Raw genomic sequence first — 24736 nt, 5'->3', positions numbered from 1 at the left:
TCTTCCGCCAAGCGTTCGATTTTACACTATGAAATACCGCAAAATCACTAAGAAAGCGGGATGACGTAACGGCGATATAACAAAGGCAGATTAGCCTTAGCAGATTTCTTTGAACTTCTACAAAAAGCGATCCCCGCACACTCCCCAAATTGACGGTCATGCATCCGTTTAACCAAATAAGAAAATAAAACAATGCGTCTGTCTGCCGTGGGGGACAAAATGCAGAGTTATTTAAATCTGGTAAGAACTGCTTAAAAGGGGTCGGAGCAGGGCCCACTCTGAGCCTGTTTCATCGCATTAGAGGCCCTTTTATCAGCTGCATGTACCTGCAAGCCGCATTGCTGTCACATGACAAACACAATTATGCTCAGACAAGCAAAGCAACATCCATCTCTTTAATATGGTGATTACATTACAGCATCAACGATGTACAAAACGGCTTAAGACGTGTGAATGAATCCAGAGAGGTAGAGAGCTTCTCATTGGTAACAGTCTCTAAGTGAAATCTACACAACGCTGAAGATCGGAACGGTCAGTCCCGCTTTCTGGCGCTGCGAGGATTCCTCCTGACAGATAATAAATAGCGACCGATGAAAATCCAGGTTAAACAGTGTTGTCTTTCTATGGACTGAAACAAGTAGGAAATCGATATAAAAAACTGCTCGTAAACACATGTAGCTCAAAGACAAACAAATGAAAAAAAGTCAAACTGGATCAGGGCCTTCAGGAGGAAAGAAGTTCAAATGAAGAAGTGATCATTGGTTTCTGAAAGTCCCAGAGTGCGGAGTGAAGGACTAAATGTCAGTCCAGCTCTGTGACACCATGTCCTTGTGCCCAGCGCTTTGGCTTCATGGGGGTACAGTGGAGGGGGGGGGGGGAAACTCCAGCGGATGAATACAAAGTCGAAAATCCGAAGCTGAAATGTTCAGCGTGTTCACAGTTTCTTCAACTGTACCGAAGTACAGAGACGTCGTGTTAAATTTGTCTAAACTACAATGTCCACTTCTCTACCACTTTTTCCATCAACAGAGTCAAGCCAAAAGCCACTGTTAAGAATATATTCAGGAGAAAAAACGTCATATGCGAGCCAGAAGGGAACATTCCCGCCCCTCCGACAGACGTGCACAGAAGCAGCAAGTGCACCAAGATTTAACCAACAAATTCATTTGGTCTCGATGCTGGAAATGTCTGAGAGAAGGACAGCAGAGGACTTCACTACGAAGCTCAAAGCCAGTAGGTGGGATAGTGGTGCTTCAGTAAAGCTAAGAGTATCAATGCAATTGCACAGCAACGTCAACAATTCAGTTCATACTACTTTGGTAGGCAACTAAAGTTACTTTACTATTATTCATATACACACATTTTTAAGCATACAAATACCATATATCAACATATTATAGCAAATTAAGCTAGACATTAACATTATAATTACAAATTACACTGTAAGTAAAATTTATGGGAATATACTATATCCGATACTACTAAATAATGAGGAGATACATGTATAGGGATTATGGCAAGGCAATGATTAAAGGCGTACCCAAAGCAATCCTCGGGATGCCGATATCCAGGAATTGAATAAACCACCCCTTTTTAGAGTGAAATGTTCATATATTCGTAATCAAAATTTAATATGCTTCATTATCAGTATTAAAGAAATATTACCCAGTTCAGAGTAATGCACAAATTAAGACTAATGGGGTTTCCCAGTCCTGTCCATGACACTCGGCCTGGTTCTGGGCAGGCCACAGTGCACGCCGCTTCAGTCCGCACACACTCGGTTTAGACCCAAAACATCATACTCCATTCACAGTAGGAGATACAATAACGCACGGGGATTCAAAATAAAAAACAGTTACCAGTAAGCATTTCAAGCCTACAGTTGGCCAGACGTGTATATATAAAATTAAAGGGCGTGACGCTTTATTAAAAGGAGATTCCTCAAGGTAGCACACTCCTCCTTTATCTTTTCAATCGCCTCGAGATTTCAGCGGCGTGCTCCTGGTTGAGACACAAAGGTGAGCGGCGGTAGATTCACGGCAAATAATTTTATCTAAATTCGGGTCAGACGGTGATTCCGGCGTAGACTTATAAGACAATTCCACGTACGCCATTATATCAAACGACGTAACAGAACTTCGGTAGCGGTACATTCCTACTATAAACCTATATAGGCCTAAGTACATAAGCAAATACTTCAAAGGGTTACTTAACTCTTTAGTTTTTAAATACGACTCCTGAGCTTCCCCAAATGTCACAGTCTGGAACGTTTGGCCAGCATGCGTATGCTGTCCTGAAGCTTAGCAATCCTGAGGAAAACGAGGAAATGTTACTGACCTTCTGTAGATTACCGAGTATTTCATAAACCTGAGCTCTGGTGCCCGTTAATCTGGGCAACGGTTAAATATTGATCATCTTTTTGAAATGCTTTATACTGCTTTCTTATTAAAATCATCGTCACTGAATTGCACTCTAAATTAATCCCCAATAAAATGCATTTTCTTTCCTGCAAATAAAAGTAGATTTTTTAAATCCTATCGAAACTAATTCATTGACTTAAACTACAATTCAAGAAATCTACGTAAGCAAAGTTTAAAATGAAAAAAATAAATAATACAAACGTCAGTTTCAAGTCTGAACCGCAGATTAGCAAACATGAAATATACTACTGTATTTTTCTTCTTTGTTCAGAGGAGATTGGGTTTGGTTTTATATATATATATATATATATATATATATATATATATATATATATATATATATATATATATATATATATATATATATATATAAAAAACAACACATTTTTTTGCAGTGCTTAGAACTGTTAGTGAAACAGAAAATAACTCTAGTTACAAAATCCACTGAGCTGAATGAGACCGGGGTGGGTCCAATTTGAACAGGTGCTGAGCCACATTTTTATTTACGCTGAACCGGATTCACGGTGGCGCGGAGCAGGCCTCGCACTGTTGGGCTTTCACACCGTCGCCGATTCCCCGGCCAGGGGTATTTTTGGTGCATGTTCCTCATCCAAGGCGGCCGCTTTGCAGTCCAGTGCCGAGCCTGCGGGCGCCGAGTCACGCGGATCCTTGAGTGGCACACGGAGTGCGGCGAGCTGGAACGCATCGGCACGGAAGGACGCGTGGCGAACGCTCTGGACGCCCGTCTTCAGGTTCCTTTTCTGAGAGGCGACGTACGGGCAGTGCCAGCTCCAGAATGGTTTCTCCCCTGCGGGACACAGAGACAAGGGCGCAAAACAGGGGGGAGGAGGGGGTCAGGTCCGTTGTGCACTGGGCACAGGTGGCACTCTGCCTGTCATGTATACAACCCCCCCCCCATTTCTAAGGCAGGCCGAGGAGGAACTGTAACGGTGACTGACAGCACGTCGCTGTGGCATATGGGAAAGGCGAGATCTCCGGCCCAAGGGAGACGTCAAGCGCGGTCGCCATCAGCTGGGCCCGTGACAGAGGTGCTGCGACGGACTGCAGGCTTCCCGTTGCCCGGGCGAGAAGGCACACAACATTCATGCGAGTAACACGCCATTGACTCTGTCACGCCGCTTAGCATTGCAATTAAACCGCGTCTCCGTTCTGCTGCTGATCGGAAGCTTTTGTGCTGTACCAAGATGTGTAACATAAGAGTTTGCAGGGAGAGGTTCAGCCGTGTCAAAATATAGGGTATGTCACCTGCCTGCGGTCACCCCCCAGGTAAAGCACCCTCCATACACACTTGGTGTAATTAGATTGACCTACAGAGATGCACGATAATAAGCAAGAGCCTGATTAAAACAAGAGACAGTGAGAAAGGAGCAGAAACCAGGCAGCAGGCCGCCGTTCATGAAGACTCTGGATGGAGCAGCACACTTAGAAGGCTTGGGAGTGAGCTAATCTTAGCGTTAGCAAGAGGCGCCGACTTTAACTACAAATGGCATTCCTTCTTTTTGAGTATTAACCAATTGTACGATGTAATAAATAGGAACGAATGAATGATTAATAAAGCAGGGTTAGTGCGGAGCTGCTGACTTCAAGAACATCATTAATTTTGTCCTGCTCGCTTCTGCAAACGCTTTATGGAATAGGAGAGAGGGTGGAAACCTCTATTACTGCTCCGTTAGTGATGGAGGCGAGTGGACGCAACGTGATGGGTCACTGGTGGGATGTAGGAGAGGCACACCAAAGCAGAACAGCGGTTCAAAAGCTGCAGGACAGGGAGGCAAGTCCGTAACCTGCATGAATGGTCAGGCGGGATAGATGCGACTGGACAGGTCCCTGCAGCCCCCTGAATAAAGGTGTTTTTATTTAAAGTTACGTGTCAGCAGAGATCTACGGTACCCATGTTACACTGTCACCACATTCATTGTGCCTATTCTCTACTACCACGGTCCCCGTGGCAACCACCAACCCAAAACACGCAGGTTGGACACACCGTCCCATCCATCTGCGTGCAACAGATCAGGAGTTACGGAGTTATGGAGTTATGGAGTTACGGAGTTATCGCATTAACTGTGCGCCCGGTTAGCGCCAGTCACCGAGGTAACCGGGACCTTGTTTAGTAGCCTCATTACTTGGGACCGCAGTGAATGACTTTAATCCTGCACAGTGTGAGAAAATGCAGCCATACTGATCCAGACACATGGCAGAAGATGGAAACTATCAAGCAACCAAGGCTCAAATGTGTAAACACATACTCTCTCACACACACACACACACACACACACACACACACACACACACACACACACAAAGTGAATGGCGGAACATACTTGCTTGGGGGCTTCGGCAGTGGGGGTGTGAGCATCAGAACCTTGGAGTCCACTGGACTCCACAACCACTGTGGGAACAAGGGGGGGGGGGGGGTGCGCAGTTAAAACCAGGGCCTCTGAGCCGCAGTTCAGATCTGCGGAGGTGCCAGGACCCACCACACGATTGAGATCGTGGCCCGTGGGCTAAAACCGGCAATTGTACATGACACTCATAGTTTGGGGGGGGGGTAAACCTGAGACCTTCAGCTAGCCGCCATCCTAAGAGATTGCTTCCGACTGCCACCACCCGCTCGAGGACGGAGAGGCTATCCCGTAGCCTGAAACCGCCAATTGAACATGACGCGTGCGGTTAGCGAGCACTCTAATGGACGCCGGCACTGACAACATTAATTACGATTGTAGGTGAGATGGGGAGGGGGGGGCCCTTCCTGCATTGCTGACCGGCCCGGCCCTGTCCCCTGGCATGTCCATACGTCACTCTGGCGTCTGACGTCGTGCCCCTCAGCCTTCGCCCGTCTGCCAGCCCGTCCGGCGAGGACACCGGCTTCCCCGTTGTCTCCCTGGTGTGGCGGGGGCTCCTCCGCCCCACGGGCGGCACGCACCCCCACACCACCAGCTCTATTAACGGTAGATCAAATCTCCCTAACTGGCATCTAATTAATAATGCATACGGACCCTCGCCGGCTGGAATCACAAAGAAAGATGCAACCCTGAACCGAAAAAATAGAGCTGATGTACAGGGAGAGCAAATCCCCTGCCCCCCTGCTCTATTTTACTCCCCCTAATGTAAAAAAAAAACAATAAACATATGAAAAAACTGGAACAAATTAAGTAGAAGGTTAGGGACTCCTCGCCATTTTAGAAGCCTGTACTTCTGGATGTCGACCGATGGCAAATGCACAAAGTCTGTCTTTTAATGCTCACCGTCCTACAGTCCGGGAGTTTGGGAAAATGCACACAGGTACAAACACGCACGCACCCACATGCGGGCCGCACGAGCACAGCTCCGAGCCGCACACCCCTCACACGCACTCCCGCCGACGCACGCCTGCGTCTTACGCACCTGTGTGTGACCTCATGTGTGTGCGTAGGTGGCTGGGCTGGCCAAAGCTCCTTCCACAGTCGCGGCAGATGTAGTCTCCTTGGTGGGCCAGTGACCTCAGCATTCCTGAGGGGGGGGGGGGGGGTTTAGAAAATTAAAGTTAAAGAAGACAACATTATGCCTGGGCAGAAAAAAAAATGGAGAGAGGAAACATCATTAGTATGTCTAATGTGTCATTATGTAGGGCTACCTCCGGGGCCTGGAAGGCTGCTGTCAGGCTACATGAAGCAGGGCCTGACAGCCAGACGTGAGCAGGCCACAGAGCCGCATAAATTACAGACAATTAAGAGGCGTCACCCGTCACGTGCCCGCTCCAGGACTGGCGTGTCACATGTCAGCCGGCTGTCTTGCTCTCCCTCCCTCTCTATCTCTCCCTTTCTGCCTCTCTCTCTCTCTCTCTGCTTCCTCAGCCGTCACTTCGATGGCCAGCTGCCAACTTGTGGGGGGGGTGGTGGGTTGAGAGGAACAGGAGTCTTGTAGCTACACACCTACATGGGTACACAAACTGACCGTGCCCTAACTACAGGTACCCATGTACCCCCATCCCTATCTGGGCCCAGTCCATCGACTCATGCCACACCTGTCCCTTTGTGTCTGCACCGTACCCCACACCCCTCTCCGGCCCTGTAGGGACACGGTTCCCTTTCGCCAGCAAGATGAAAATAAATGAGGACACAAAGAGAAGCGAAACCGTTCCCCTTTCTCAAAGGTCACTTTGCCTAGTCTGACTCAAAGGGGCCACGCTGGGCCGTGATATCGTCCTCGCTGACTCTAAGACGCAAGGCGCGGTAATTTGCCATAAAAAAGGGAGAAATCACACAGGGTTGGCAGATAGAGCACAGTTTCCTGTGTTAAATTGTCCCACTTGACCTTAGAAATAAGCAGTATTCGCAGGGAAATCGTGCAGAAACGTGGGTTTTGTGAATGCCGGATTTCTAAGAAGCTGCTGCCTTAATTTAATTTTTCTCCCTTGCTCAGTGGTACTTTACATATTTGTGCTGTCAGGTGAAATCCAAAGTGGATCTAACCTGAGCTTGTCACAATGGCTTTTTGGCTGAGGGCATCACGGTACCGGGCTGCCTGTCTCTGCGCATTACTCAGAATTCTAGCCGCCACCAGTATTTTTAACCGCACGTGAATGTGCTCCATGGATAGGCATACGCTCAGAGATGGGGCCTTTTGGACTCCGTTATGAGCGTACACCTAAAAAAAAAAAAAAAAACACACAGCCCTTTTTGGGAAGGACGCGCGAATCGGCACCACGAGTTATTCTGGTGCGGCTAACTGAACGTGACGGATGGATCCTGAAGGCAACGCTTCCATCACATTCCATCACCAGCAGGGGGCAGAAACACAGCGCTGGCTGTAGTTACTGGGGAGCAGGTTAATACATCTGTGTCCCCAGCTGAGAGTCACTCCAAGGACCTCCAGTAGTTAATAAATACGTAGCTACACACAATGTATTGTTTTGTACTGTGCAAATTTTATTACGTTGAAAAGAGAACCCACAGTCCCGCTTTGCCAGGGAAGTCATAAATCTCTGCCGCGGTAAGATGAAAAAGTACTTCCACCTAAATAAAATATGCACAGCGACAGTTCAAATAAAGTTAAGCGGTCTAGGCGGGGAGGTCTACAGGAGGTCATTCTCAGACGGCATCCTCAGAGGCCGCCATTTTGGTGCCGTGGAATTGGAACAGCTCAGGAGCTTCGACAAGTGTCCAGGCATATCCGATACGAGTCTAGCAGCCATCTTGGCGCCAGGGCGGCTGTCCTTTACCTGCCGAGACGGTTGCTCATCAGTACGACTTAATTAGATTGCATGTAATGTGGCCTATCAAGCAACAGATCTACAGTGACTGTAGAAGTGAGTACCTCTGCTGGCACCTGCACTCTCTAGGCCCATCAGTCATCTGTCAGCTATCAGGTAATTATCCGGCTAATTAATGGAGTGAGCAAAGCTGGTCAGGGAGGGGATAACATTCCGAATAGCCCTGTGCATGTGGGTTTGGTTGATGTACACACACACACACACACACACAGGCACACATGATACCATTCACTGTCACGGACAGTGATACGCAACCGTATTGGCCGTATTGACACTTTAGGTGTGGCCACACCCACTTACCTGTGTGAGTCAGAAGCGGATTGGAGGAGCCCCAGCGCTGGTAGAGTGTGGCTAGGTCATGGGCTTGGCAGTTCTTCAGGAAGCTGAGAATGTCCGCCGGGGAGTTGGGCGCTGACTCGTACTTGGTCGCGGGACGCGACAGGGGGGAACCCATTACAGGGCTTCCCCGTGTCTGAGAGCCACCTGGGTTCCGTCCTGGACTCATCGGGTCCTGCTGGCCCATCTTGGCCTGGGACTGTATTGCCGGGGGCGGAGGCAGACCTGTGGGGGGGGCGTGCTGGGACATGTCGTGTTTGCTGGAAAGCATGAAGCCTAGGCCCTCCTGGGGAAGCGGGCGTCTCTCTGCTGGCCGGGCCCCCATTTTGGGGCTCGCCGGTGGTGGCTGGGGGGTGTCGGGGTTCCTCTCCGTGGGCCTGGTCTGCGTCTCGGGCTTGGGTCGCTGTTGCCGGGCCTCTTCCACCCCGGACCGGCTGATCCTGCTAGATGCGGCCCCTTGAGACCCAGATCCTGTGGTCATGCTTCCCCTGGGTCCGCCGCTTGATCTGTCCCAGTTAGGGGGCTGCGTACGTGCAGAGCGGGTGGTGGGGAGGGCAGGACACTCCTTCCCGCCAGAGGCAGGTGGGGGTCCGGTCCGCCTCCATGATGCCAGAATACTCAAAGACCCCTTGGGCCTAGAGCGCGGGGCCCAGCAGGGAATCAGGGCACTGCTCTTCACCTTGTGGGCGACAGTCTGGTGGATCCAGAGCACTTCAGGATAGTGGGTACCATAAGAGCAGTAAGAGCACTGGTGGCCAGATGGGGTGTCATTAGGGAGCGCCAGAGGGCCCCCAGGTGGGATACCCACACACATCGACAGATCAAGTGCAGCAATGGAGGGATCCTTTGAAAGTCTGGGCTTCTCCTTGACCTTTCCATTATGGGTACCTGTTACCAGATGAAGACACTCCACCTCAACCCTCTCAGGAGAAGAGTAGGGGGCAGAATTGCCCAAGTAGGCTGGTGCTGGCCTTCCCTTCTGGCCCGGGTTGTTACAGAGATCCTCTCCCAAAGTGCCTGACTTGCCCAGACTGCCACCTGTGGCATGCTGGGAAAGCAGGTGCGTGGCCAAGGTGCTGGAGTCTCTGCTTCTGAATTCACACAGGTCACAGACGTGCTGCTTTTCATCTGTCAAGAGTGGAATGAAACAAAAGGGGTCAAGATGATTTTCTAGAAGGTGTACATGTGTGCTTAGAAAGGGCAACCAAAAATGACCAGCAGTACATAATAAGAAGAATAATGCAGGTATTTAGTGCACACTGCCACAAGATGGCACTGTAACACCACTTTTAGAGCAGTTTTTAATCCTCTGACTGTTACTCATGGCATTCCTAACTCCCCTTACAATTCACCTTAAAAATGCTGAGGCATGGTGCACAGCTAATCTTGCTGCTTTTTTTTCACCCTGATGAGCCGCCCTTATTTCTCAGCACTCCCCCACATGTCTCAGCAGCCTGGGGGGGCAGGACACAGGAGGCCATTTCCGCAAGCTGCAGAACATCGGGGCCTGGGAAGCAGTGACCCAGGCCTCCTCCGGGGGCAGCACTGTTTACACACACGCAGTGAGCGCTTACCCCATCCCTCCCCACACTGCACAGTGATGGAGTTGTATCTTACACCGGGGGGGGGGGGGGGGGGGGGGGGGGCAGGCAGCCGTCTGGATTCAATTCAGCCAGCAATGCGCTGGGATGCCTGGGGTTGGTGAACCCGGGTCGTGACAGGTGGCAGCAGAGATCTGCCCCTCCTCATCCTGCACACTGTTCCCACACCCCCCCCCCTGCCGACAGTCCACCGGCCCCCATGAGCCCCAGAGAAGCAGAAACAGTAGGAACAGCATGTAGTTTATATGAGGTTAATGTGGCGGTGTCTGGGTCACATTACACTGAAATTTGAAGTACGTTGCGAAGTCGGCAGCGGCATTGTGGGTAAGCTGGCCGCGATGGTGCCGGAGTACAGCCTGGACACGAGAGCGGCATTGTGGGTAAGCTGGCCGCGATGGTGCCGGAGTACAGCCTGGACACGAGAGCGGCATTGTGGGTAAGCTGGCCGCGATGGTGCCGGAGTACAGCCTGGACACGACAGCGGCATTGTGGGTAAGCTGGCCGCGATGGTGCCGGAGTACAGCCTGGACACGGCAGCGGCATTGTGGGTAAGCTGGCCGCGATGGTACCGGACACTCTCCCAACACTGTAGCTCATGGCACAGACGTCTCTAACTTGGGACTCATACAGAACCATGTGACCGCACACAGGGGGGCTGGATAGGATGTTTATCAGGGGAGTCCATGTCCTTTTCGGGGACAAACGCGATCCAGCTGGGATGGGAGTGAAAGCAAAAAGAAAACGGCAAGTTTGGTGGGAAATGAAAAGCAAACATGGGGGGGCACAGGAAAGGAAGGCCTTTGTGGGTGGGGCCCTCAGCGGAGTGCAGCTCAGCTCTGACTTGGGGGGAAAACCCACACAAATTTACACTCATTTATGCACCACATGGGGAATGACGGACAAGGGCAACTAATCGATACGCGAAACCTTGTTGAAACGCTGTGCCCAAGGACGTCACACCGGGTAATTGGTGTTTGAATACAGCCTGTACTGTAGGGTTGTGGCTCATTATCCCAAGGCTAAGAAACAGTCACAGGCACGTTTTTGCAAGTAAAAATCAAAAGTATGTCCCTGAAATTTGATTTGTCTTATTGGTGCTTTTGTTCCATTAGTGTACAGCCTACTGTGTCAAAAGTTAGATAAGTACCGTGGCTCATTACAGGGCTGGCAGTGCTGCCCATTCTCCTGTGCGTCTTACACTATTCGATACACCCCCCAATGTCCCACTGCATCCGCTTTCAGGTCACTCTCTATGGACAAAAATACAATGGGATGGGATGATATACAGTGGAACCTTGGAACATGAACTTCCAGAAGGCTGGTTGAGTAGCAATTTGTTCGAGTTCCAAGCTGAATTTCCCCATAAGAAATAATGCAAATGAATTTAATTAATTACAACCCCCTAAATGATAGTCTATTTAAACTTATCTACCTAATGCTAAAAAGAATTATCAATCAATATAAAACTACACATACAAAAGCAATAAACATGAAATAACTGACAATCACCCTCCAAAGACACGCGCACCACCTTCAGGTCTCCCTATAATTTCCTTTTTAAGTTCTTCAGTTACTTTCACCACATTCCTCTTTGGTTTGCTGCTATCACTGCGCGCGTTCCTAGGGGGCATGATTACTGTATCACTAAATGTGCTGTAGATAAAGCACAAAAAAATTCACACCGAACACAGGAAGACAGCTTTCACGCGTCGACGTCGGTCGAGAGGCGCCGTGAGACTGAGAGCGATTCATAGGCATCGGCATCCCAGTGGGTCCGTTCGCCTTTGTTTCAGTCCGTCAGAGACGCGTCCCGATCTGTACAGGTTTTGGCAGGTCTCACTTGTTTTGTTGTGTTCAGAGTTTATGGTCGAAATGCAGTTACAAGCACGACTTGTTCAAGGTCCGATCTGGTACGGTTAAGAGGTGTTCCAGTTCCAAGGTTCTGCTGTATATATACTGCACTGAATGACTGATGCAGTTCAGGCCACAATGTTTACTGGGGTGTCCAATACAAATCTCACTGCTAAGATTTGAATCTGTAACCTTTCGGGGAGGATTTCAGTTCGCCAGCCCACTTGAGTACCTACCAGCTCTGGGTATTGAGATTTCTCGTGGAGTTCCCACTTACAAGCCTCTGGACCACAAAATAATGTGGATGATGGGATAAAAAAGGGATAATGTAAGGTGCTTTGAGAAGGTAATGTTGTGAAAAGGAGTTATACCAATATAACTGAACTGAGTTGAGTTGAGTTGAGTTGAATGACAACTTGTGAGTTTGGCGAAATCATACATCTGTGTTGGTGCTGTTTTATGCTGATGTAGTTTTATTTCATGCTTTTAAAATACAGTTATTATTTGCTTCTCCCCGGTGATTCTGCAGATCTGTTAGTTTGTCAGGTATGTCCCCTACCACTGTCTTCTGTTTAAGTGAATTCTTACTAATCTAATCTGAAGACCATTATGTACTAAAAATGTTCAACAGATAACACTGATAACATTCATTCTTTGGGAGATGTGTCATGTGATTAGCTCATGGAGAATGGAGCTGAAAATGTTCTGTATAGCACCTGCTGCTTCCAAATGTGACCACTAGGTGTCTAGTGCATCCCACTCTTGTGTACTGGGAGCTGGAGGTGAAGAGCTGTTTTAACAATGGGCTTTTCACAAACAGCTGCTTTTTAGTGCTGAATCTGTCCAAAGCAGGGAGCTGAGACAGACTATAAGCACAAAACAAACCCGTCGTCTGACAGAAACGGGTCGCCGGCAGAGAATGACTCTTCTTTGTGAGTAAATGTCCTCAGAACCAATCTCAAGTATTAATGTCATGCACGGTTTAACTGTTTTCGGTTAGAGACACAGCTGTGACTCACATAGAAAGGTCCTGTAAGGGACAGAGAGTGCTGCATGCTGCTATAATCGGCAGGTACTGCAGAAGTGGAAATCCCAGGTTCAGAAAGCAAAAATCCAGATGTTTAAGCCAACCAGTTGAGCACTCTGTGACTGTGACTGTTCAGGCTTAGTCGGTTGGTTGAAACAAAACTTTGGTTTGGATGTTTACTTTTGGGACCTGAACTTTTCACCTCTGATGTACAGCCCCGCCTTAAAGTAAAGAAGACAATGCTCTGGTTTACCTGATAACCCCTGAGCATGAGATTTTTGGTCTCAACCAATAGCGTGTCTGCGTCTATTTGGCTGCCGATCTCTGAGCTAACCCTGCCATCTCTGGTTGGTCCTGACCAACAACGGGGAGGGAACAAGTCCTTACTGACCCACAATGCCATAAAAACAACCCATACGAGACAGTTCATGTTGTGATGCTTTTAATTAATTATGACTACATTCAATATTAATATATTAATTAGTTTCTCTGGTAAAAAATTTGGTTCTTTCTTGTATTATGACAGAGCTTTAAATCAGGATGAAGCTGTGAAATGTCAGATAAAAATGAGTGGCAAATTTGCAAAAAAAGACTCGTAAGAAAGTGGAAAGACCCATGAGTAAGCAAACTGGGCTGAAGGTCACAGTATGATGATTATACGCATTAGCTGTGCATTACTTGTCAAAAGTTTTTTCACACCACAGGTTTTTACCACTTTTCCATTTATTTCATAAACTGATTTTTTATTCTTGTTAAATATTGGGAAGTTGAGTGAACAACTATAAATGAAAATGCAAGTAAAAAAAAAACAAGGTTCCTTTATAAAATGGATAGAGTATGTAACAGTTCATGTCTGACATCCTATTATAACTGGTCGTGTGGTGATGGAATAGTCAAATTCTAGGCTGTCATTTAACTTTAAATGTTAGTTAACTGATCATCCTATGAAACAGAGCAGTATGTAGAAATGTACTTAAAATTTTCTCTGCTGTTATTGTAGCTGCTAGAGGATGCTACTTTGACACATCAAAGATGTAACATTTTCTTACTAATAAAGCACTCAATTGATGACTATACATTTATTTGCTAGCAAAGAATACTGAGTGTATTTTTAGTAAATGTTAAGTGAGTAACATGCAAATGTAGAAAATCTCATGCAAATATAGAAAAAGCCAAAACGTTCGGCTGGTAGCGTATAGCTGTATTCTGTTTACACAAACCAGATATAAATTAAAAAGATCGTAAAACCGTGTCCTTACCTGGGACGGCGGTCGGGGATTTCTCTTCCACCCTGTCCGGGGTGGTGTCGCCCGCCCTGGAGGCAGGCAGCGAGGACCCAGAGCGAGGGGTGCTGGGGCGGCTGGCCGAGCCCGACTCGGCCTCACTGACGGAACCACCACGGTCCCCTCTGGAGGTCCGGCCCCCCTCCCGGCGGTGTGTGCGAGCATGCATCGCCATCTGGTTGCGCGTGCGGAACACCTTCCCACACTCGAAGCACTCGGTGGCTTTGCTCTGTGAGGAGCGCCGGCCTGCTCGAGATGGGGGCCGGTACTCTGAGTCACTCAAGCTCTCAGGGGTGAAGTCACCCAGGGCATGTCCGTTCCCACTGTGGTGGTGGGCGTGGCTCCCGCTGTTCCTCCTTTTGCCACCGCCAGAACTATAGTGAGAGTCCACCTCCCTCTTCCGCTTCTCTTGCCCTACCAGGATGTACTCTCCTGTCCCCTGATCATTGCCCAAATCTCCATCCACCGCCACCTCTTCCCAGCCAATGTCCTTGACGTTGTCCCAAGAATCCGTCACCCTACCTTTGGTGGCTAGCTGCCAGGCCTGGTAACTGCAGACTGGGTCCAGCTCCGGGATGCGTGTGCCCAATTTGTTCCTCAATGTTTTGTTTCCTCCATCCTCAGAGGGTTGGAGATTCAGGCACCCCAAAAAAAGCTTCTTTGCAGTAGACGAGTCTGGGTGGTTGCTGGTTCCTTCGTGCTTGTCCTGCCGTTCAAGGTGCGACGCCCGGCTGTGGATTCTATTATGGATCTGAAGGTTCTCTCTGTCATGGAAGAGGTTCCCACACTTCAAGCAGAGCTGGTAGAGAGAGGCAGTCCTGACCAGAACTGCTTCATCCTGCACTACGTTGTTGATGGTGGCCGGTGGCTCCAGCTCACTCCTTGACTTGCCTCGACAGTTAGCCTTGATACTGTGGGTCTTCATGTGGTTCTTTAGGAACCAGGCTTCGCGGAAGCGCCGGCCACAGACATGGCAGGCGTGTTCAAAGGGGCCCAAGTGCTTCTTCGTGTGGGCCTTCAGGAGCCAGGCCTGGGCAAAGCTCTGGCCGCACAAGCCGCAGGAAAATTCACCAGACTCCCCTTCGGACCCGACCCCGGGGACTGCATCTTCTGGGATGCGAGGCCTTTTGAGGTGGTCGAGGAGCTGATTCTCTCGTTGAGCAACGTGGCTGCAGAGCCGGCAGAGCTGTGAATGCTTATCCAGCTCTGCCTGGCTACCCAACTTCCTGCTGCAGACGGTGCACTGAAGAGACAGCGTCCAGGCATTGGTGCTCGGTACCTTGCCCCTGGTGCCCTCTGGGCTGCCGTTGACCACCTGGTTGCAAGCCGACGTGCTCTTGGTCGGGCTGGCACAGCTGTCCAGGCCCTCAGACACGCCTACCTCGCTGCTCTGTTGTTCCCCCACCTCCGCCTCCTCCTCGTCTCCTTCTGCATCCGTCTGCTCGTGGCCACGCCCGGGGACACCCACGCGGTGGCTACGGATGTGGACCTTCAACCGGCCCTTCTGGGCTTCCCGGTGGTCGCAGTAGGGACACTTGTATGGTCTGGCCTCCGTGTGCTTCCGCATGTGCTGCGACAGCGAGCTCTGAAAGGGGAAGCTGCGGCTGCATACGCTGCAGGCGTAGTGAGCTGACCCGTCCTCCTCGGCTATAGCAGCCTTGCTCCTGCCCATCTGGACGCCTCCTTCGGAACTGTGTTGGCGCTCCATCGTCTGGCGCCTAACCACAACTTTACAGATCGCCAAGCCGGGGCTATCTGTAATGGTACACCCAGTCCGAGGCTCTGCAGAAAGAGCCGCCCTTGCTCTCCGTCATGCACTCTCTACGGCGGTGCCCTCGCCGGTAACCCTATCGATTCCTCTGAGGCTTGTTTTCACTTTACTTTATCTTATTGCCAGGAAAGCCTTCTGTGGCTGGGACAAATCATTCCGGATACAACCCAAGCAGCTCCACACCTAGGTAACAAGGGAAAGCAGAAGGTATATTAGCCATTGGCTGTAAATCCTGCAGGCCAACACTAAACTCATTACACAGTGGATCAGCCTCAAAGCAACATAGAACCCCTTTAAATCTCACTCTCAGATACATCGTATTTCATTACTGTTGTCTGCTTGTTACACGACGATGCATCCGTTTGCATACACAGTATGTGCGTGCTACGTATTTGTGCTGCGCAATGCAATACATAATTAGTTTGAATACATAGACCTCTCGGTGATCCGAGCAGCTGTGCATGAAAGAAAAGTGCATAGCCGGATCGGAGCGATCAGGAAGGTGTCTGACTTTGGCCACGCCATCAGTGAGATCTGCCTGTACATTAAAAGTCTGTGACACAAAATCAGACGCAAATGATTCAAATACAACCGTCCATGGATCCGAGGCGTAAAATAGTAAAATTCACAGAGGCACGATAGTGCTGTTACTGCCTTGACTGCCACTGTCAGCCATTAGGATTCCCGGAATGTGTTTTTCTTTGTCCTGCTGTCAGAGACGCTAAATGTAACCTACTTTTGAAGAACTCATCCACATTTGAAAAACTGCTCACTTAAGATGGAGAAAAGGAAACTGCCCGCCCTATGTTGTTCTATGAGCCTCGGTAAGGGATCTTATAGAGATTAATGACTAGAAGAGAATCCACATTTTCTTTGAAAAACTATACATCGGTCTGAACCGGCACCCTTAAAACGAGAATCTGTATAAATGACTTCTAATGCCAAGGATTAAAAACAAGTCAGTACAGCCTTTAAGGAACGACCATGGGATCTGCGTCCAAGGAAAGCTGACCAAGGAAAAGCAGATAAACCAACGAGAAGCACGCATCACCTTTACGGCATCATCATGGAGCATTATGCATCTTGGGTAGAGCTGTCATGATTCCTCGATTAATGTCCATTTTTAAAAAGCGTTGATTAAAATTTGCCTTCTGGATCACCCAGCAATAAGGCGGGAGGAAGATTAGGGTCCAGGTGAAGAGCAAAAGCCTCAGTTGGGTGGTAGACAACTGGCTTGAAGGCCTCGGCTAGTAATGCGAAGTTATCCATGAATAAGTGTAAGTGTAAGTGTTGCGCCCTTCAGCCTCTTGGAATATTTACTGTCTACAGCTCCTGTATCTCTAGAGAATCGCTGATAAAATTAAGACTAGGCCTGAGGTTTACATGATACATAATACAGTACAGAACTACCATATATTAATTTATATAATTTTTTAAACATATCGTGTGCATTGAGTAGGCCTGGACAATAACAGAAAAAGTTCACATTGACATAATTTTTGTGCTAAATATTGTGATGTTTATAAAGCAAAAATGGAAATTTACCTAAAATAAACTATAGTCAAACAGAACTTGTCGTGTGTGTGTGTGTGTGGAGTTTGCATGTTTTCCCTGTGTGTGTGTGTGTGTGTTTTACTGACTTCTTTGGATTCCCACCCCCCCAGGGTGGGGTAATATATTGAATTTTTCTCATATTCAATGCATTTTTACATATGAAATGGCTTGATAATGTTATATCACTGCTGGCAAGCCATACTGTCAACATATACTACAAATACATATTATTTATTTAAAGTAAATATAGACAATATGGTCTTATGTAAAATGCCAGGACAAACGAATTGGGCAGTGCCAGAAAGAGTAACGTAGTATACGCATGCTGAAAAAAAGCTGTGAATGCACAGACATGCAAGGTACAAATCAGGCAGGTGGTACGCATTGGGGATCGTGTAGTGACAGACACCTCCAGAACCCCTGCCTACCCACACAGTGTCAAGAAGAGGCCACATAGTGAAATGTAAAGAAAAATACAACGAAAAAGGAAAGAATCTTTGCAAACACATTAGTGCTGAACAAAGTGAAATGTAAAGGAAAAAAAAAATTATTAAATACATAAAATTTGACAAAAGAAAAAATCTCTTGATATATCGGTTTTGTTTGCTATAATATATGCTCGTGTTTACGGTGCGTACATTTATTTGCCTCTCTGTGACCACAGTTTGACTCCATGCATTTAACTTTTATCTAACCAGTTGCTAAATACTTTAAATAACATTTCATTTTTTATAATTACGGGCACTGATCTTTAGAGAATTTGTAATCATTTGCTGGTTCATGTTAAACAGTTCAGCAGAGGAACACACTGAAAAAATGCTATATAATTATAATATAATTTTATTTTGAATATAAGCATTTACCTACACAGTCTAATAGTTAAATACTTGAAAATTTGTTTACATTTCAGGTACTCGGATATTCAGTTAATGTGTATTTTTTTCTAAGACTTAAGTTTTTCTTTTACATCTTATGTGATATTATGTTCCGCAGAGAAGCATTTGTATGCTTTCCAGTTGTGAAACATTGATGTGAGTAAATTAAACCATAATTCATGTGAGTGTACTCTCCATGATGGGCTCGCACTGCCACCCAGGGCTGGTTCCCACCTTGTGAGTGACATCCCTAATCTTTGGTTAAAACTTTTATTTTGTTGCACTGCAAGGGGTGCAATTCTTGACCTGGATTTGATAAATACAGTGTTCCAGACTTGAGAGATATATGGGGGGGGATAGGAATGCATTACAGTATGTCAGAGCAAAGATCTACACACCTTTTGACGATCTGTGGAGCATGTGTAAAGCCGAACAGAATCGCAATAAAACCGCCACTCCCCATTTAAAATGATAGGAAAATTAATTCACTGTATATCAGTAGAGAATAACAACCTTGTTCCAATTGGGATACCGAGCTGCAGCTTGTGATCGACTGATTTTGCACGGTTTCTCCCAAGAGGGTCTTGTAACAGCACACCACTAACAAGGGCCCGTGTCTCAGTTGAGGCTGATAGATTAATCATATCACTAGCTAAAAGCTGGCCTTGGAAGAGCTCAGTCTGCAAGACAATAGGTATCGACTGCGTTCGCACTGAGCCCTGAATAGCGCCTGCGTCTGCAGGAGCGGCCGGCCTTCAGATCACGCCCCTTGCCGCTTGCCATCTCCATCCAGCAGCTCAGCACAAGTCCTCTGACTGAACGCATATTTCATTATGCAGATTCCTCTGTCTAAACCTCCTCGTGCTGCTCGCTCCTTAGCCCAGTGGAGTCCTGGATTAGAGTGTGAAAAGCTGCCATCCCCCGTCTCCTAACGCCTGCTGTCCACCAGGCCCACTTTCACCCAAAAGCCAGTGACTCACGGGTCTTTGCACAGACCAGACTGTGCCTAGGGGCCCCTGGCATGGGGCCCACACCTCTGGGTGCTTGATCTTACTGGGATGCCGGAGGGAAGGAATAGCAGCAGATCTGGGATTCTAGCGCATGGGTGCTTCTTCTGAGCAATGTTATCTAAGCGCCCCCCCAATTCCAGATCCGAGTAATTCTTTTTTATTGCCCCCTAAACATGAACCATACTTTACATTCAGATATGTAATGCTGATCTTTCCCCTACGGGGAAATAATTCCCATTTCCCTTTCTGTGTGTACATCCATCGGCTGAGGCGGTAATATAACACCACGAGGTTTTTCATTTTCTCTCTCTGCCTCACTCTTTCTCTATCATTCCGCTCACTCTCCGTTTCTTCCCCGGTCACCGTGTTTCTTATTCAGAAAAGGGAAAAAAAACAACAACATTGTGCTTCTCTGCAAGTTTTTCGACAAATAAACACAAACCCCTAGTTGAGCTGACCATCCAGCGGGGTCACATGACCCCAATGAGTCGCATGGCCTCAGCGAGTCACGTGGCCTCTGCGAGTCACATGGCCTGGCCAAATTAAATTGTAAAGAGATTAACTGCTTTTAAACCGGTTGCTGCACACACAGTACAAACCGATAAATTGGCTTAGGAGCGAAGACCACAAGGATCCGTCTGGTAAAACCCAGCACAGAAAACAGATGGTGCTCCAAACCCTTTCTGTATTCTGCATGTGAAATGACAGGAGTCTTTTCTGAAAAAGAGAGTGCCCAGATCTTGTTTTAAAAACAACAAGGTCCACACCCAAGGAAGCAGGAAGCTGTGGCATTTTGAAATGGTTCCCATCAGACCCGAACATACCAAACCTCTTCAATGATTCTCCCTCTTTACCCCCCCCCTGCAAATTCTTTAAACATCTGCTGATAGTCACCCTGCACACATCTCACTATGGCTGCACAGAGCCCAAGACCATATATACATATATATTTTTTTTTTCGTGTCTGCTAGCACTCCTCTCGTCTGAAGGGTTCGAGGAGCATAAATAAATTTCATAAAGATGACAGCCTGACAGAACGGCCTTGTTCTGGGGAACAGAGCAGTTTCAGTGGTTCCCAACAGCCCGGCCTGTGACCGAGGCCACGCCCCTTCCCTCTGGAATGAATAAGGAATGATTGGATGAACAAACGCAGTGTGAATGGGAAAGCGTCAGGACCAATCGGTGACCCCCTCTCAACCCACACCATCTGCATGCTCCCATCAGGAAAGAGGACACAACGGACTGCTGTCTCCTGGAAACGTGGGAGGAGAACAATAATGTTAAACAATGGAAAAGTGACCTTAATAAGTGGCAAAAGCTAAGCAGAGATAGAAAAGCATTAATCCCTGCATCCATTGAGCTCCCTGTTGTAAGACCCCCGAGTTTCACGGCTACGGAACCCTAAAACAGTACACCTGTTACTCGTTTAGAATGCTGAGTACATTAGACCAAACGTTAAACCTATCGTTTGTGTTTGCTTTCATTGAACTCCAGTGGTGATTGTCCCAGATACAGAAATTGATTTTCCAGTGACTGCGACAGTGAGGGAGAGCTAACGAACAAGAATGTGACACCCCATAAGTCAGAAACACCCATTTCTTACAACCCTAATAACTCTGCTCATAATTAGATACTAAATTTTAAGTATTTTACGTATTATACACTATGGGCTGGGGGATGTATGTTAAGTTTGGCTTGGCTTGTTAGACAACCAGCGTTCTGACCTCGATGGAGCGAAAGGGAGCGCATTCACTGACGCACTGGAAGCGGCGGAGGGAGGGTTTTCGTGTCACGCACACCGTGAGACCTGTCGGCCCAGCCCCCAAGCCACATCGCCCGTGCAGGTGCAGGAAAAGGATGTGGCAGGTCCTCCGACCCCCCTGTGACTCGGCTCTGACGAACGCCGCTACACGGGTCCGCCGCCGGCAAAATGCCGCAACCTGGAGCGCATCCAACGCACCAGAGGACGCCGCCGCGAGCAGCAGACTCAGGGCTCTCGGCCAAATCGGCTGTTGTACCTTAGAGTGATTCAACTCTTAACAGAATGAAAAATAAAACAACTGTACTAATAATTAATTTGTATCATGTGTAACCATCACTTACTTATAAAAAGACCCGAGGAACGATGACATAATATATTAACGACATTTGGCCCGCAACCCTGAGCTGGTGTCACAGTAAAGACCACGATTCACCTGCATGAATCCTGCGCGTCCCAGAGAAGCAGAAGCAACTGAAAGCAGCGATGTGTAGCGACGGGATCATCAGCTTCTCACGTGCACAGTGGAGGCTGCCTGCACACTCTGCGTCACGCCTCCAACTTCCTGTGCCCTCGATGAAGTGTCGTGGGAGTGGGGAGTGGGGGGGTTGGCGTTATCACGTTTTACCTATCATGTTGTTTAATTTTTTTTTAATAATAACCTTTTTAGAGCGATCCCGCGCGGCTGCTCTCACGGCCATCGCTCGTAGTGCATTTCCGACTCCACAGCATGAGGTCCTGCCCCCCCCCACCCCCACAGACAGGTGCCTAAAATTGCTGAAGCACATTTCCCCTGAAACCTTAAAAAAAAAAAGCGATCTTATTTCCATGCCTGCAGAGTCTCTGTACACACACTGAAGGCACACGGGAACGTGCTGTGCTCCCCCCACCCCTTAAAAACAGACAACCCCCTCTCTGCCCACTCACGCCCCAGTTTGCATCCCGGCAGGATTATAACCCCATAACCTCCCCCCACCCCCAGGTGTCCCCCCTCCCCATGCTGCTTGTCTGCATCTAGCAGCTCAGTCCTCTGCTCACATGGGTCGGCGTGGAAGCTGCGGCGTGGAACTCTGCAAGGTCGGGGGCCATCTGGCCCCCATAAGAATCCCCACGAGGTGGGGGGGGCGGCATCCGGCAAGTGCGCCGCCTATGATTGGCCACCCTATAAAGCGGAGTTCTAACCCAGAGTGTTACTGCACACGTGTATTACTGCACACGTGTATTACTGCACACGTGTATACGATCCCTCCGTCACAAACTTCGTAAACGGTCACTTCCTCATCTCATCCGCAAGCGCTGGGTGACTGGATCTCTCCCAGGGCCACCATATCTAGGGCCTGTACACACCTGTATCGTGACGCTGTCAGCCAATCCCCAGTCGTCTTTGCCGTCACTAACCTAAACTGGCCCTCCGGATTCGTCGATAAATTACAAACCCACAGCCTAAAGCACAAACATTGTGCTTGCATAACATGACGCTATCGACCAATCCCTAGCCATTATCACAGCTACTAACCTAAACCGACTTCCCTCATTGGCCAATAGATAAATGCCCCAACACAAAACAGTGCTGGACAATGTGCTCCAATGAGCACTGTGACAAGCATGTGACCTGGGCCCCTATTCATGTGCTTCCGTCTGGCTTTAGTTAAACCTCAGACTAACAGAAGGTCTCCTTCAGAATTATGTTGAATACCCGCCATATAAGACTGCAGTTAGCTTGGTCTGCACCCACTTTATTACGATTATTACTGCGTGTTTTAGGACACTTCTGTTTATCATCAAATTTGCATTTTCAGTGGACCATCATAAAATTTGTTTCCTAGAAGTTTCCCAGCACAATACGTACTGCCCAGTTAATCTCCCTCCCAGTACACCGCATCCATGCTGGTTTGAAAGGGCTGAAGATTAGTACACCCCCCCCCCCATAACGTCAGGCCCCCCCACCTCGTCACTTGTCACATTTGTGTCTCTGTAAGTATGCCTTGACATTACCACAGAAAAATGAGAAGTAGGCCAGGCTGTGTCCTGGGGTGGCCCATAGGGGGCGCTTAACAGTGATGGGGGTAAGCCAGCAAGCGCTACATTACTTAGATCAGGGGTGGGCAATCTTATCCACAAAGGGCCGCTGTCTGTGCGGGTTTTCGCTGCAACTGCATAATTAGATGACTAATTAGAGGACTGATTGGCTGAAGAGTCCTCACACCTGGGTTTGTACAGCTGACCTAAAGGTCACCCCAAAAACCTGAACACACACCGGCCCTTTGCCGATAAGACTGCCCAGCCTGTAGCGACTTGCATATCTAAAACATGTTAAACAACATAGCTGCAAGAATCCTCCACATTTTGTATGGCTTCCTTTTCATTCTCATCCTCTTCCTCTCCTTATTAATACTGTAAAAAGTGTTTTACAGTGAATTATGCTCACTGCTGGTCCTCTCTCTGCCACAGTGTGATCTGATGGTCACTTTAGTAATTTTCCTTAATGCCTTAAATTTACCTTAAAATAACATGTTCTTTACTTTATACAGATGTAGCTATTTTGCATAAATAAAATTAAGATGTGACCCTGCTGTGCAAAAAGGCACTGCTGTAAAAGCTTAAACCCGGATCAGGCTGCAGTGGTCACTGTAATATCCATCTCTGAGAGGTTTGTTTGGTTGGTATTAGCCCTGAGGCCTGAATCATGAAGCGAGATTTGTTGCTTAGCTAGATAACTTGTCAGATTTAAGGTATCCCTGGTCTGAATGGCCTTTATCTTTGTTCACTTACATTCACCCCAGACTACCTTAAATCTTGCTAACTCAAAAACCCATCGTACTGGTCTGTGTGCAGGGAGATTTGAATAGCAGCAAACAAGGGAAGACCATGCCCCGAAAGACACCACCGACACACTTTCCCTCACCGCGGTATTAGTGGGTATGTTCTCCTGACACGGCCGCTGCTAATCTTGCCAAAAATAGCTGGGCTTATGCCCCCCCCCCCCCTCGGGGGTGTCCCTGTGCTGGCGTGACATGGACACATGGGGTCAGTGTAGGAGGAACAGGCCCGAGGCAGGCATCCATAGAGCAGAAGGTTTACCGTCCACACATCCATCCATCCATCCATCCATCCATCAATCCATCCATCCATCCATCCATCCATCCATCCATCCTCGAAAAGCTAATCCCTGACTGTTTTAAAGGGGGCTCTCCAATGCTGGTGACGAGCGAAAATAAACGGTCAGGAATAGTCGCTAAACGAGACGTGAATGACTGAAATAAAACAGACTGTCAGCCCCGGGCCACACTTTAGGAAACGCGAGTCCTGACTGGCGGGAGAAAAGAAAAAGTCCAGCTGCCTTTGATTCAAGCCCTCGAGACAAATTCGAAATGGTTCTAAATTGTTGAGGACCAGGAATTCAGTAACACATTTGAATTACGATTCCACTTATTGAGACACACATTTTTAATCAACCATGTAAGGGTCAAGGTATGACAACTCTGCTTGCATGTTTACTTATAATTATTTTCATGTTTACGAACCAAGAACACATTTATTAGTAGAACTACTATTTAGGCTCGGGGGGGGGGGGGGGGGGGTACAATGGCAGTACAGCACACCACTGCATTTCCATTCAACGATACATTATCTTGGAGGATTTCAAGGTACAAGAATAGCAGTTCTTTTTAAAATACAGCTAAAATACTTTATTCCTCAGTCTAATGTCTGGACGGTATCAAACATTGGATATTACCCACTACTATTAAACCTTTTGGGTACATTAACTTCACCTTCATAATGCATTCATAAGCAGCATGCAAGTACACCTCAATATCATAACAACCCTTAACAGCTTTAATATACATTAATAACAAACATTACATGACCATACAATTGTAATGTTTGTTATTATTATATAATGTTTGTTATTAATGTATATTACAGCTGTTAAGGGATGTTAGGATGTTAAGGTGTACATAGAATGATTTCAGAAT

At 47.8% G+C, this 24736-nt stretch overlaps 1 protein-coding gene across 9 annotated transcripts in view; it reads right to left on the bottom strand.

Annotated features, from left to right (window-relative positions):
- Window positions 1-381: 381 nt before the first annotated feature.
- LOC125749154 (zinc finger protein 516-like) overlaps window positions 382-24736 on the bottom strand; it is a 35902-nt gene continuing 11547 nt past the window's right edge. For 7 of the 9 annotated variants that reach the window (XM_049026102.1, XM_049026101.1, XM_049026109.1 and 4 more), the window contains exons 2-6: window positions 13767-15744; window positions 7993-9156; window positions 5826-5930; window positions 4763-4830; window positions 382-3228 (exon numbers count right to left, since the gene is read on the bottom strand). In XM_049026102.1, coding sequence (XP_048882059.1) covers window positions 3169-3228; window positions 4763-4830; window positions 5826-5930; window positions 7993-9156; window positions 13767-15498 — 3129 coding nt within the window. In that variant the 5' untranslated portion in view covers window positions 15499-15744 and the 3' untranslated portion in view covers window positions 382-3168. Of the gene's footprint in view, window positions 3229-4762; window positions 4831-5825; window positions 5931-7992; window positions 9157-13766; window positions 15745-16612; window positions 17236-21195; window positions 21450-24736 lie in introns of those variants that run through there. The other 2 variants (XM_049026103.1, XM_049026107.1) reach the window with 2 other exon arrangements.

The sequence above is a fragment of the Brienomyrus brachyistius genome, chromosome 9, assembly GCF_023856365.1.
Source record: "Brienomyrus brachyistius isolate T26 chromosome 9, BBRACH_0.4, whole genome shotgun sequence".
Classification (NCBI taxonomy): Eukaryota; Metazoa; Chordata; class Actinopteri; order Osteoglossiformes; family Mormyridae; genus Brienomyrus; species Brienomyrus brachyistius.
Note: the sequence above shows the minus strand (reverse complement) of the source record. Positions and strands in the feature narration are given on the sequence as shown.